This window comes from Topomyia yanbarensis, chromosome 2, assembly GCF_030247195.1.
Source record: "Topomyia yanbarensis strain Yona2022 chromosome 2, ASM3024719v1, whole genome shotgun sequence".
Classification (NCBI taxonomy): Eukaryota; Metazoa; Arthropoda; class Insecta; order Diptera; family Culicidae; genus Topomyia; species Topomyia yanbarensis.
The window spans coordinates 361627821-361642646 of NC_080671.1; the positions used below are offsets into that span (position 1 = coordinate 361627821).

At 42.6% G+C, this 14826-nt stretch overlaps 1 protein-coding gene across 2 annotated transcripts in view; it reads right to left on the reverse strand.

Annotated features, from left to right (window-relative positions):
* The window catches only part of LOC131684382 (uncharacterized), a 304419-nt gene that overhangs the window by 135594 nt on the left and 153999 nt on the right, over window positions 1-14826 (reverse strand). For both annotated transcript variants that reach the window (XM_058967226.1, XM_058967227.1), the window contains one exon: window positions 852-2442. In XM_058967226.1, the coding sequence (XP_058823209.1) occupies window positions 852-1566 (715 nt within the window). In that variant the 5' untranslated portion in view covers window positions 1567-2442. The remainder of the gene's footprint in view (window positions 1-851; window positions 2443-14826) is intronic.

The following is a 14826-nucleotide window of genomic DNA, read 5'->3' on the forward strand; positions in this document are numbered from 1 at the left end:
TTAGATGAAACGGGTAAGATTGTCGTGACATCCGGTCAACCCCTATTCCCCTTGAAAAAGACGTTGCATGACATGACCCCCTACTCCTCTGTCGTGACACATCATCACAAAATACAAAACCCCTCCTCCCCCATATAATGCTACGTCATTTATGGATGGTCTCTTATTTGGATCAGAAAGTTTTCCGAAATATGCCAATTTTTTCGTGCTCTACAGTGGTACCTTCCCGCTTACACGTCAAGCTGATTCACTTAATTGGGTATTTTTGTCGATTCAGACTAGTTGAAATTTTACCAAAGTGAGCGCACATCGAATCTATTCTTTTGGTGTCCACCTGAACTGTTAAGCCTGTTTGCGTAGCACCACGCTCGCTTTGCACTCTCTACTATTATGCAAAACTGAAATAATTTTTCATCAATGAGACAACAATTGATATGCTAGAAATTGATGAAGAAAAATTTATCTCTAACATTAATCCCACCCATCACGCTGATTTTAAATGCCCAGCATGAACTTAACAAACTCGAGATGAACCAGCCGAGTCGGTCAACACCGGCTGATTTATTGCGTGATATCGAATGTCCCTCCAAAACCAGCGAACCTGTGCCGAATTTGAAACATAAAAAATAGCCATTTCGTTGCACAAAGTTCCAAAACGGGGTCGCACATATGTCACCGATGTTGGAATGGAATTAATTTAACTCGAGAAAACGAAACGAGTTGGATGCCACCTTGAACAGCAAGCCCATGAAACGGTTGCATCAACGCAACCGCGTTTTCGGATGATGGAATAATTGACCGATTGTCGTTCGAAATGATTTGCCATAAAACTTAGCTAAAGCAAAACATACCTTTCGCCCATCCGGTTAGCACGTTCCCCAGGTAGGACACCTTGAACTCAGGGTCCGGCCGGCTAATGTCGATGCTGTGCGAGTTCCTCCTCAGCAGCCGCCCCAAGCCTCTGGTAATCGATCGGATAGCCTTGGGCCCACTCTCACTATCGTTCACATAACAACCGTCGCCGATTTTCGACTGCAGATCGTTCGAATCACTTTCCGCTGCCGTAACCATCGAATCCTTTTTCTGGTGGAATCGTTCACTGCTAAGGAAACTCCGCTTGAACTGCTGCAGTTTCAGCAGAGCTCCACTGTCCTGTTCGCCCTTTTTGGTATTGTAGTTATTTCCGAAGATCCGTGCGATCGATGCACTCTTCACGAAACTGTGTCTTCGCTTTTTGGTGCTGTCAGCGGCAGCTGCAGCCGCGACGGCGACCGCATGCTGTTGGGCATGTTTGGCAATGGTCCCCGTTCCGGGATCACTTTTCGGTCGCCTTCTGAGGTGGAAAATGTTAAACTTATCCAGTGTTTTCCCATGTGAGCAATTGTTATTCATCAATGCGCCACTTGTTTTTTGGTTCTTGCTACAGGCCACACATGCTGCAGCCGTATCCACCGGTGAAACTGCGACTTTGAGGGCAAAATCCACCTCATCCTTACCACCTTCACTGACGTCCGGTTGCTCCCGGTTGGTTGTTCCATTCGACGTTACTTCGTCACTGGAAGCCATGTTATGTTTCAACTTTTCACAAGTTTCCGATTTCGAAACGGAAATTACCTCCCGATTGGATTGCTGTGATGCTAGCTAACTAGTTATCTGCCAGCGAATTTGCATGGTTCTTGCCTACATGCACTAATAAAATTACACACACACTGATTCGACACGGTGCCTCACTGGTATAAAATGTTGCAAGCAAGGGTGCAGTACGATTCGACCATGACTACAAACTCTCACATTCTGCCCAGTTTCCTCGACCACTTTTGGAACGGAAAATTATCTAACGGAAATTAGCCGTTTGCAACTTGTTTCTTCTCGCTGATTTTTACGTAACTTGAGCTACCATGCTGTTTGCTTAAGATACACAACACATGGTCACACACACAAACACTGCGGGGCGTTTCGCGAAAAAATAAATCAGCAGATCTAGATTTAATTACGCGTAGCACTAGTAATGGCGATGCATATCAATCAACACGGGCACTTGCTTCTAGTTGTTGCTGTTTTAGTGATTCTTCAGCAGCCCTTGCACTGGCTGGCACTGCATTCACGCACCACTAACTGTTGTCGACCTGTATGCTCGTCAGGTAGAGGTACCTCACACTGCCAAAGTGCGGCCAGGTAAGCCTTGAACTCGATTGCTGCCTCTGTTTGTCTTTGGGTGGATTTCTATATGCTGTATACACTACAGATACTATTGGGTGCTGCTAAGCGTTCGATTGGTTTTTGGTCGGTTGATTGGTGGGTCCGCCGCAGAATGCTACTCTAAGCCTGTCAGAAGGACAGACCACGCTGTCACGATTTCACCTCAGTTGCGGTAGCTTCTGTTGGGTCTCGGATGGTTTTCTTCAGATAGTCGGAATTGGGTGTGGGTAGTAAAGCTCCAATCTGTGTGTGAAACAAAGAAATTGCGAAAAAAAGTTACGTATTAGTATATGCGGGACTTTCGAAATAGAAACAGATATTGCTGGTGGGTAAGAAACGATAAGGTAGCGAGGAAAAAAACAAGGAGTTTATCTCTAGATCAATAAAATGTTATGACTGCCTCGAGGGAATCTTTAAATTGGGAAATTTGTTCCGCTAGAGGTCGTCGGTGAAGTCATTTCGGAAGTCGTGGTGTGTTTGATTTATTGCAATTGGAAACCGAAGATTCTTGTCAACCATGTGTTATGGACTGAGATATCTCAGCGAACAATCAGTGAGTTCGAGGTGTTGTATATGAAGCTTGAACCCTCTGTAACCCAACTCCGCCTTTTGACAGGTAATGAAAAATTTTATGTAAAATATGCAAAGCATGATTGCGTGTTAACTAGAGTGACAGGAAAAAAATGACCCCTATCGGCCCACCCCTGAGTCGATTTCTAGTCCCACCAGGAGTATTTGCTCCAAATTTGAAGCAAATCGGACAAGTCTAGCTACCGGACCAATGTGCCAGAAGTTTGTATGGGATTTTTCAACAATTTACATGGAGAAAACCCACTAGCTCGCATTTTAGCCGCTATGTGGCACTGTATGCATCGTATTATCACTGTGTGTGAAAATAAGAAAGATAATTTAATTGTCTACAACTTTGTCGAAGACTGCTAGTCAATCCGGCTTTGTTAAAAGAAGTTATTAAACTTTTAACGAAGCGATGTCTGAGCCAATTTTGCACGGGGCCTAACAGTGCATGGTTGTGTATTGGTACTCGATTCGCACGAACTAAACATTTTTGTGAAGTAATCCAGTGCTTCTAGTTGTTGCTGTTTTAGTGATTCTTCAGCAGCCCTTGCACTGGCTGGCACTGCATTCACGAATTATAGTAAATAATACGAATTTGATTGGAAAATTTTAGTTCCACGTGTTACCGCATAGAGGGCGCCAACACTAACTTTTCAACGGAGAGAGAGATAGAAATTTGGTGTCTTCTACAAAGTTATAGAACATGCATTTTTCAGTATTTCTTCCGAACATCTTGATACTCTATCTCTCTTCTATAAAAAGTTAGTGTTGGCGCCCTCTATGCGGTCACAGGTGGAACTAAAATTTTCTAACCAAAGCATAGCTCGTATTATTTACTACAATTCTTGTAGACATACTATTCAGCTAAATCTTACCATAATTTCACAAAAATGTATAGTTCGCGAGACTCGAGTACTGATACACAACAATGCACTGCTAGGCCCCATGCAAAACTTATCCACACATCACTTCGTTAAATGTTTAATAACTTTTTTAGCAAAGCCGGATTGACTAGCAGTCTTCGACAAAGTTGTAGACAATTAAATTATATTTCTTATTTTCACTCACAGTGATAATACGATGCATACAGTGCCACCTAGCGGCGAAAATACGAACTGGTGGGTTTTCTCCATGTAAATTATTGAAAAATCTCATACAAACTTCAGGCACGTTGGTCCGGTAGTTAGACTTATCCGATTTGCTTCAAATTTGGTGCAAGTACTCCTGGTGGGACTAGGAATCGACTCAGGGGTGGGCCGATTGAGTTTTCAAAAATTCATCATTTTTCTGGGCAGTCTAGTGTTGACACTACTACGAACATCTTTTCAAAAAATGTTCACCAATCACACAATTCATTATGTTGAGTGAATTTCACGTTGAATTTGAGGGAAACATAAAACAAAACCATTTTAATAATTCGAATTTAATGTATTTCGGATTCTTCTTGTCAGTAGCTAAGAGTTTACTGGGTTATTAGCTGAACATTAAATCCAAAAATTACACGCAACTAATCGGGATTGATGTCCTGGTTGCTTCTAAAGTTCTGAACTATTTTATGCATGGTAGTGCAATGCAGTTAAATATTAAACGCACTCCTGATTTTTTTTAAAAAATAAGATAACAGACACATTTGGGAATTGCTAAATAGTAGTACACCACTTTACTGCCGTTATAAGCATATTCGTCCCATATTCTATGAGATTACTTTCGATATACCTGGAACAATTATACGAGGAAAGGCTCTGTGAAATTTATTGAAAATTATAGTTATTAAATAACAATAGAACATTTTTTTAGCAAAACAGAAATTTGGACAGCAGAGGATTAAAATAGATTTTTTGCCCCCCATAGCAGTGCGTTTACCATGCATAACAATGATGGAACGAATCTGCTTTGGTTGTACCTTCGAACCTTGTTTAACTTACAAACAGCTGATTTTTAAAGCATTTACAAAAATAAAATTAATGAATGTGGCACCTTGCCTAAATGGTTAGAAATAGGCAAATCACTGTGTCTACATGATTTTTTGTTTAGGTTGTTAATACAATATAATCATCGTCGAAAAAAATATCCATGAACTGTCATCGTTATAAAGCATGTGTCGACGGGCTTATATCACGATAAAAAGTAGAAATATGTCCGTATTATTTTATTAGAAGGATTCGTTAATATTTGTTCTATATTTTCACTAAAAAACAGACCTTTTAATTTATTAATATTCTAATCATAAGGATTACTACGTGAATACCAAAGTGTTGCACATAAGATACCGCGAGATACCGCAAGCTAATATGTCTTAGTTAGTTGCTAGGAAGTCCAAAGATGCTACTTTAAACAAAAATTGGGCGGGATGGAAGTGTAGAAAAACATCCATTTTTTATAAATTATTTTAAAAAAATTGTTTTTTTTTTTCATCTTACTTCAGGTTTAAGTGGGGTAAATGGCACAGTAAATTATTCACTAGGATATACGAAGGAAAAATGTAGAATAAAGATATAATAATGGACTGAAGCAAAGTGTGTTATGGGTAGAGATATACTAAGGAATTCCACGAAGATCCGTCCGAAAATCTTTAAAATCGTGACCGACCATCTTAGATTCCAATGAAACTTTACACGTTTCACCGTCATGCAAGACTAAATATTTTCCACAGGTAATAAGATTATTTTGACTCAAGAGCAAATTTTCAAAAGGGCGTAAACGGTGTACGTGCATGAATTTCAAATTTTTTTTGTTCGATTACTGTATTTTATACAGCAAAACTATCTGAGAACGAGTTACAGCAAAAGAATACTTCTGTCTGAAAAAAATATACACTGAAAAAAATGTTGTGTCATTTTTAAAAAAAAAACAAAAATTTATAAAAATTTAAATTGCGAAAAAACCCATTTTTTAATTTTTTTATATTTTGTTACCAAAAACCTAAAGAGAAAAGAAACAGTTTGAATGTGATTGCATGATGGAGAAAAAATCGGTAAAAAAGTTTTCCTAACAATAACTTCGTACATGTTTTTAAATTTCATACTAATAGACATACAAAATTGTAATTCTATTAAAGAATATAATTCTAAGCACCATTTAAAATCAAAATGCATTTAACAAAAATCTTCCAAAATGCGATAGTTTTCGAGATATTTGAAATTTTGCTCCTTCAAAAACAATTAATTCGTGTAATTATGCTCTTTTTAAAAGTTATTCGTGTTACCCCATCAAAAAATGTCAAAAATTTAATGTTTATCGTTTCAAAGACGTAAAAGCAACTTTTTTAGTGTATTTGGATCCTGGAGAAGCTTTCAATAAAAAAGTTTTCCTAACAACAAATTTTGACATTTTTTTATAATTCTTACTATTTGCAATCAAAAATACAATTTTCTTTTTGAATATGATTCTAAACGCCATTTTAAATCGAAATGCTCTTAACAAAAAATTTTTAAAATGTAGTAGTTCTCGAGATATTTTAACTTTTGTTTTAACAACACAATTATTTTGTTTTATTTCGACCTTTTCATAAGTTAGTCGCGTTTCTCCATCAACAATAATAGGTTTTTCAAAAGGCCCGTAAACTTTCCTGCAACTTTCTCTTTGACATCAAGGCGATATTGTGAAACATTTTAAAGTTACATGAAAACAACCAACATATGATTCAGCTATATAGTTTAATCTACAGACCCTATGGCTGAAATATATTTTGGTTGCTTTCATGTAACTTTCAAATGGTTTACAATATCGCCTTGATGTCAAAAAGAAAGTTGCACGAAAGTTTACGGGCCTTTTGAAAAACCTATTATTGTTGATGGAGAAACGCGACTAACTTATGAAAAGGTCGTAATAAAACAAAATAATTGTGTTGTTAAAACAAAAGTTAAAATATCTCGAGAACTACTACATTTTAGAAAAATTTTGTTAAGAGCATTTCGATTTAAAATGGCGTTTAGGATCATATTCAAAAAGAAAATTGTATTTTTGACTGCAAATAGTAAAATTATAAAAAATGTCAAAAGTTGTTGTTAGGAAAACTTTTTTATTGAAAGCTTCTCCATGATCCAAATGCACTAAAAAGGTTGCTTTTACGTCTTTAAAACGATAAGCATTAAATTTTTGACATTTTTTGATGGGGTAACACGAATAACTTTTAAAAAGAGCATAATTACACGAATTAACTGTTTTTGTAGTAGCAAAATTTCAAATATCTCGAAAACTATCGCATTTTGGAAGATTTTTGTTAAATGCATTTTGATTTTGAATGGTGCTTAGAATTATATTCTGTAATAAAATTACAATTTTGTATGTCAATTAGTAAGAAATTTAAAAACATGTACGAAGTTATTGTTAGAAAAACTTTTTTACCGATTTTTTCTCCATCATGCAATTACAATCAAAATGTTTCTTTTCTCTTTAGGTTTTTGGTAACAAAATATAAAAAATTTAAAAAAATGGGTTTTTTCGCAATTTAAATTTTTATCATAAATTTTTGTTTTTTTTGAAAAATGACACAACATTTTTTTCAGTGCATATTTTTTTCGGACAGAAGTATTTATTCTCTGTAACTTGCGCTCAGGTAGTTTTGCTGTATAAAATACAGTAATCGAACAAAAAAAATGAAATTCATACACGTAGAAACGTTTACGCCCTTTTGAAAAATTGCTCTTGTATCAAAATATTCCAATTGCCAGAGAATATCATGGAGATTCATACAGCGAACACACCTGCAAAGTTTCGTTCGAATCGACGATGGTCATATTTTGCGGTCGGTCGGTTTCTCATGGAATCCCTCTTGCATTGTTAGTACCTTTGTTAGAGTTGCTCAGAATAGCATTGCCCAAAATTTGTTCAAAACCATTAAAGTTAGGCGAAGCGCCATCCGAGCTTCGAACTACTTTGCTGCAACTACATGATATGGCCTAGATACTAAGCATCGACTGTGCCGAAGACATTTTTTTCCCGAGAGTTGTCCTACTGGAGCTGTATAGCTAGGTTCTCGGAAAGGCTCCCCGTCAGAAGGACATACTACAATTTGCAGACGAGACAGGCAATGGCGCCTAATAAAACACTGCTTTAGGCCAATTGTAGCGGGCCGTGATTTTGAATGTGATATTCATTGTACAGTTCAGGTATGTGCGGGCGTGGGGACTCGCGATAGCGTGTATCATCGCGAAGGGCTCGAGCATTTGTACGTTAACGTGTTCGATCGCGTGTGCGTTTGTATGTCGCCTGTGCTAACGTGTATGTAACTTCGCATGTATAAATTCTATTTTATAATCGTGTACCTTTCGCATATTCGCGTGTGTTCGAGAATGATCGCGCGCGGACCGTGAATCTGATACTTAATTTTTCGTGTATGGTTCAGATTCTAGAAGAAAGTGGGTTCTTCCATATCACTAGAATTCCCAGTCATGTCGCCGTAGAATTTGTTGTCTAGTCGATATGAGCTTTATTTTTTGATTGGTCCAACCGAATGTATGGACCTAAGTTGTTAGAATGAAGGCTAAAGATTTCCGGACGTGACCGATTCATGATCGCGCGCGTTTGCGGGTTCACATTTGAGACCGCTTTTTTAACTTCGTAAGTACTGAAACGTTCACATAATCACCGAAGTGTTATCAAGTTTGCGCGATCGCGGGCATAGGTGTGCGTGGATGATCGCGAGGGGCTTAAGCGTTCGTATGTTGACGTGTTTGTAGCGTGTATGTGACTTCGCGTGTATAAATTCGATTTTGAAACCCTGCGGCCATTCATATATTCGCGGACCGTCATTCTGATATTTAGTTTTCGGTGTATCACTAGAATTCCCGGTCATGTCGCTATGGAACGTTTTGTCTAGTGGATATGGGAGTTATCTTTTTTCTTAATTCTTCATTTTTTTTATTAATTAACATGAACCTAGACTGTTGGTACCGAGGATAGAGACTTCCGGATGATCCCGATTCATGATGGTGCGAGCGCGGGTGTTTGTAGGTTGACGCTTGAGATCGCGTTGGTAAGTTTATGAGTGCTGAGACGTTCACCTTATCACCGGGGTGTCATCATGTTTGCGAGTTCGTGGGCGTAGGTTGCTTGGAAAATCGCGAGGGGCTCTACCCGCGATGCATAAAGTTGTGGAGCAACTCAATAGCATTATCGAGTTCGCAAATGCGAAACAAAACATCAGCAAGGATCTGAAACAAAGCCTGCTGGTGCTCCGCAAAGCTGTTCGAGTCGCAAAACAGGAACAGGAGGCATACGTCAAGGGTAAAAGGAAGAGAGAAGGCCGACAGAGGAACCCAGATAGGGGCCTCCAAGAGGGTGGAACGAAGAGAGAAGGCCGACAGAGGAACCCAGACAGGGGCCTTCCCCTTCCCCTTCTATGGAGCAGCCAAGTCTCTCCAAGCGGCTGCTGAGTTCCCCTCGAAGGTCAGGGGCAAGCGCAAGACGGCGCCGAACTTGAAGCGACCTAGGAAGTAACCAGGCGAGGGTGCAAAAAGCAACGCCAAACAGCGTGTAACCGTGACGGCCAAACGCCGTTGGGACGATGTAAACCGGGGTGCAAATGACCCCACCGGGCAGAAAATGGACCAGCAACCCGGCATAACCGGGACAGGGGGGCCCAAACCCATGCATGTTGGTCAGTAGGAGGCAGCCGACGCCGAACGCACCTCGACCCGCAAAGAAGGCCAAGGACAGAGGCGAGGTCTTGTGGGTAAAGACCGACGAGGACAAATGTGCTGACGTCCTTAAGTCAATGCGGGCGGCCGAAAGCCTCTCGGCCCTGGGGCAAGACGTGCGCAGCATGAGACGCACCAATACCGGCGAAATGCTCTTGATGCTGAAGCGAGGCGCACAATCTAGTGCGGTATACAAGGCCTTGGCACCAGAGGTTCTGGGTTAAGGCGCCCATGTGAGATCTTTAGGAGTAGAAATGACTCTCCAGTGTAATCAACTGGACGAGTTCACTACCGCAGATGATGTCGTCGCTGCCGCCACAGAACAATGTGGCGCAGTAATCGAGTGGGCCTCTGTGCGCTTGAGAGCGGGACCCTATGGCACACAAGTAGCCTACCTCAGGCTACTGAATGCGGAAGCTAAAAAGGTTACTGAGCAAGGAAAACTGAAGATTGGCTGGTCAGTATGTCTAGTTAGCATACCCCAGCCACCTTCAGTGGATAGGTGCTATCGGTGCCTTGAGTCCGGCCACAAGTCGTACGAATGCAAGGGAATAGACAGGAGCAAATTATGTCGTCGCTGCGGCGAGGAGGGTCATAAAGAGCGGGGCTGCACTAAGGCGCATAAATGCCTTAGCAAGTCCGTAACCATGCTATGGGTGGACCTTCGTGTCCCTTCGGTGAGGCCAATAAGAGGAAGCCGCTAAATCTTAACTATTGTGCAGCTGCCCAACAGCTGTTGTGGCAGTCGGGAGTCCAGGACAGATGTCGCCCTCCTATCCGACCCGTACAAGCTGCTACGCTCCACCAAGATGGTCCATAGAACAGTTCAACCAGATGATCGACAGGCTCTCGTCTGACCTAATGGGCCGGAAACCGGTAGTCATAGTGGAATACTTTAACGCTTGGGCAGTAGAGAGGGGCAGCCGCTGTACAAATAGCAGGGGCCAAGCGCTACGTGGAAATAGGGGAGCATGCGAGCGCACCAGGGTGACCTCGGTCGCCAGATGGCACCGTGAGTGGGACAACTCCTCGAAAGGTAGGTGGACCCACCGGCTGATACCTAGCATATCAAGCTGGATGGGAAGACCCCATGGGGAAGTTCACTTCCACCTGACACAATTCCTGTCAGGCCATGGTTGTTTCCGACAGTACCTCCACAGGTTCGGGCACGCGGAGGTCCCAGTCTGCCCGGACTGCCCAGGTGTAGACGAAACTGCCGAACACATACTGTTCGTATGTCATCGGTTCGACGTCGAAAGAAGAGCAATGCTTGACGTCTGTGGCTGGGACACAACCCCTGATACCCTTATTCAGCGGATGTGTCAATCGGTGGAGAAGTGGAACGCAGTCTCGGCTGCTACCATCCAGATTGCCAGTAGGCTACAGGTAATCTGGCGAACCGAGCAACAGACGACTGGCACGGCTAACTAGTGATTGGTTAGCTGGAGCGAAAAAGGCCAAGCGCAAAAAAGGGAGTGAATGGTCTGTTCATGCCGAGGCAGGTTTGGCGCAGCGACTGGCAACCGCGTAAGGGGTAAACCCAGCCCCCCGAAGCAAGACAGAAGAGTGAGTGTATAGGCGTATAAGTGGACTGCCTCATGCCAAGACGGGAGGGTCATAGCGTAGTATGTTGGGACTTAGTTATCGATACCTCATGGCGTGGCAGAGGAGTGAAAGGGTGAGCATCCAAGTCAGTCTCACGCGGCATGTTAAGGGTGAGCACAAAAGTCAGCCTCGCATGGTATGGTAGAGGCTAGCACAAAAGTAAGCCTAGCAAGGAATGAAAAAGGTGAGCACACAAGTCAGCCTCGCATGGCATGTCAGAAGTGGGGCCTAAGAAAAATGTCCCACATGGGATGCCAGGGGGAGTGACAAAGGTACAATAGAGTGGCACGATCGAGAGTGAATCAGGTGATAGGGTGAGCACCCAAGTCAGCCTCACATGGTATGGGTGGGGCGAGCACAAAAGTAAGCCTAGCAAGGAATGAGTAAGGTGAGCACACAAGTCAGCCTCGCAAGGAACGAAAAAGGTGAGCACAAAAGTCAGCCTCTTGTGGGAGTGTTTGAGAGTGAATCAAGGTGCGATATAGAGAGCACCCAAGTAAGCCTCATACAGGAAGTATGAACGCGTGAGTGAGAGTGAATGAGTACACTAAGTACAGCCATCCCCCCAGAAGTAATACCGAAAGGTAGTTCCTGGGAGGAACGATGGCGGAGCCCAATGGAGTTTAGTCGTTATTAATGGCAGCGTCACCATTCGAGCCCGACATGCCCCCAGTGCACCCCGTGCGGTAGATTGGACCCTACCAATAGCACGTGTACTGGGTTAGGACGTAAAGGTCTTCTCCATTGTAAAAAAAAGCGCTATTGGAGGCGCTTGCGAAACTCGACGCTGTGTTAGCCAATAATGGCTCCGCTAGCACATTCCGTAGAAATAGGGTGGAGGCATGGATTGACGTAACGCGTGCCAGCCCGGGTCTGGTACCAGGCATGGAATGGAGGGTAGACGAGGGCTACACCCATAGCGATCATTTAGCAATTCGCTTTAGGATCAACTATGGTGTGCAGCATCCGAGGGCGAGAGATCCCTGTCAGGTACGCGGGTGGAAGTCCAATCATTTCGACAGCGAAGCTTTCACCGCGGCCCTGAGACTGGAGGCCAACACCGACAGTCTAAGCGGGAATGCGCTGGTAGCCATCCTATCACGCGCGTGCGACGCCACTATGCCGAGGAAAACTCTGCCATGAAACGGCAGACGCCCGGTATACTGGAGGAGTGCGGAGATTGCAGCTCTACGATTAGTCTGCCTCAGAGCTGGACGTAGGATGCAAAGAGCCCGCACCGAGGATGCAAGAGAGAGCCGCCGTGAAGTGTTTCGAGCTGCGAAATTGGCCCTTAACAAGGCCGTAAAAAGCAGCAAGAGAGCGTGTTTCGACAACCTGTGTGAGAGTGCCAACGCGAATCCGTGGAGTGACGCCTACAGAATTGTGATGGCCAAGACCAAAGGGGACTCTCTCTATCCCCAGAACGGTCGCCGGACCTGTTGGCGACGATTATCGAAGTACTCTTTACGTCTCGGGTCACAAGTCTCTAGCAACCTGCATCACGAGACAGTGTGGGCGCGGCCGAAATGGTGGCTCCGGTAACGAATGAAGAACTACTCGCAGTGGCTAATTCCCTAGCAATGAACAAAGCTGCAGGGCTGGATGGAGTTCCAAACAGCGCTCTCAAGGCAGCGATCAAAGCGAACCCGAACATGTTCAGGCTACCTATGCAGAGCAGAGATGCCAGATTGAAATCTGTGTTTCGATCAAAAAAATCTTTTTACCATCTGTGATGACTGAAACAGGAAAAAAATCTGTGAAAATCTGTGATAATTTTCCCAAAAATCTGTGAAAAATCACAATAATTTCAAAAATCTGTGGAAATCTGTGAAATTTTCATCAACATGCCAAAAATCTGTCATCTGTGAAAAAGAATCTGTGATCAAAGATTGTGCAAAAAATCTGTGACATTACAGAAAAATCTGTGAATATGGTAAGCCTGGTGCAGAGATGCCTTGACAAGTGCCGCTTCCCCGATAGATGGAAAACGGCAGAAATTGGGGCTGTTGCCGAAGCCCGGGAAGCCGCCAGGCGATCCATCGGCGTACAGACCAATCTGTCTGATCGACACGACTGGCTAATTGCTTGAGAGGATCATCCTCAACAGGCTAACCCCGCGACAGGGGTGTAATAGAGTGGTATGATCGAGAGTGAATCAGGTGATAGGGTGAGCATCCAAGTCAGCCTCACATGGTATGCTAGAGGTGAGCACAAAAGTAAGCCTCATGTGGAGTGTTAGAGAGTGAATCAGGGTGTGACAGAGCGAGCACCAACGAGCAGCCTCATACAGTATGTATGAACGCGTGAGCGAGAGTGAGTAAGTACATCAAGTACAGCCATCCCCCCAGAAGTAATACCGAGAGGTAGTCTCCGGGGGGAACAATGGCGGTGCCCAATGGAGTTTAGTCGGTATTACCTAGTCATGGTGTCACCATGAGAGCCCGACACTCCAGTACACCCCGTGTGGTAGCTTGGCATCTACCAATGCACGTGTACTGGGTTAGTGCGTAAATTGCATTCTACATTAAAAAAAAGACAGTACCGTCGTGCGGGGCTACTTTGCACACTTTAGTTTTTCAATATTTACTAACAGACGCGCGTTTATTAGTTTTATTATACTTTTGACATTTGACATTTGTATGTTAACGATGTTGCATATGTCTTTTGTCATTTGAACATCTTGCTGAGTAACCATTCTCATATACATAACTTTAACTCTAATGTATATATCCGAATTCGTATTAAATGTTCATCACTCGATTCGATTTAAATTTGTATCGACCGGACACGAAACGGTGTCTTTGTTTTCATTGATTCATATCAGAAGGTCATCCGCTCAGTCATTGATCCTAACGGATGAGTCGCAGTAGTGTCTCTTTGCACGCAACCCTTTCGAAGGAAATTTCCATTCAGCTCAACTTCGCGGCAACTTTTAAGCAGTGTCACAAACTAAAACTGCTTGACGCTAATAAGCTAGTAAGACAGAAGGGTTGTCTAATGATGTTACCTGTTTACGTGGTAAACAAGAAACAAGGTGGCAAAATCTTGATTAAAATTCATGCCACAACGAACGGAACTATACCCCCCGACGCAGGCCAAGCCCGAGCTGTTGTCGGTCGTAGAACACCCGTCAAGGTCCCCCAGCCAAGTCATGGCGAAGTTAAATTGTTCTCTGCCGCTGCTTTAGTTTACCGTTAATTCAGCGCAATGTCAGTAGACTAATATCATCACTTGGTGGCCGTAGTGACTAGTCATAAAGTGATTAATTTAAAAAATAAAACGAATTCGACAGTGTTTGGATCAAAGGTTTAATTGCTATGTTGTGGGATTCGGAATGCTGGGTTACAGCGCATGGCATGGAAGGTCTCAAACGTATCCTACAGTATTTGACTGAGAAGCTATATAAATTGTATTTTCCATATTTTAAAATAGCTAGGGATACTTATGAAAAACGAATGGCATCAACATAACACGCTCTAAAGATTGCCAATTAAATGTAATCACAATCTAACCCAGTGTAATCTATAGAAGAAATTATATAAAAGAAATCAAACACCTAGTTCAGTCGGGGACCATGTGCTCACCTCATGAAATAAGACGTAATATTTCCACGATTAATAAATTATTAGTTGAAATACTAATGCGAAAACTGAGCGCAAGAAAGTTGAAAAAGTTTTGTAATCTGGGTACAAATTAACAACAATCCTCAGAATCATGATTAGCTTGATCCAGCGCAAGATATTGGTCCCCTTCAGCTAAAAATATTTTCACTGTTATTTCGATTGCAATCCATTTTAGTTCCTAC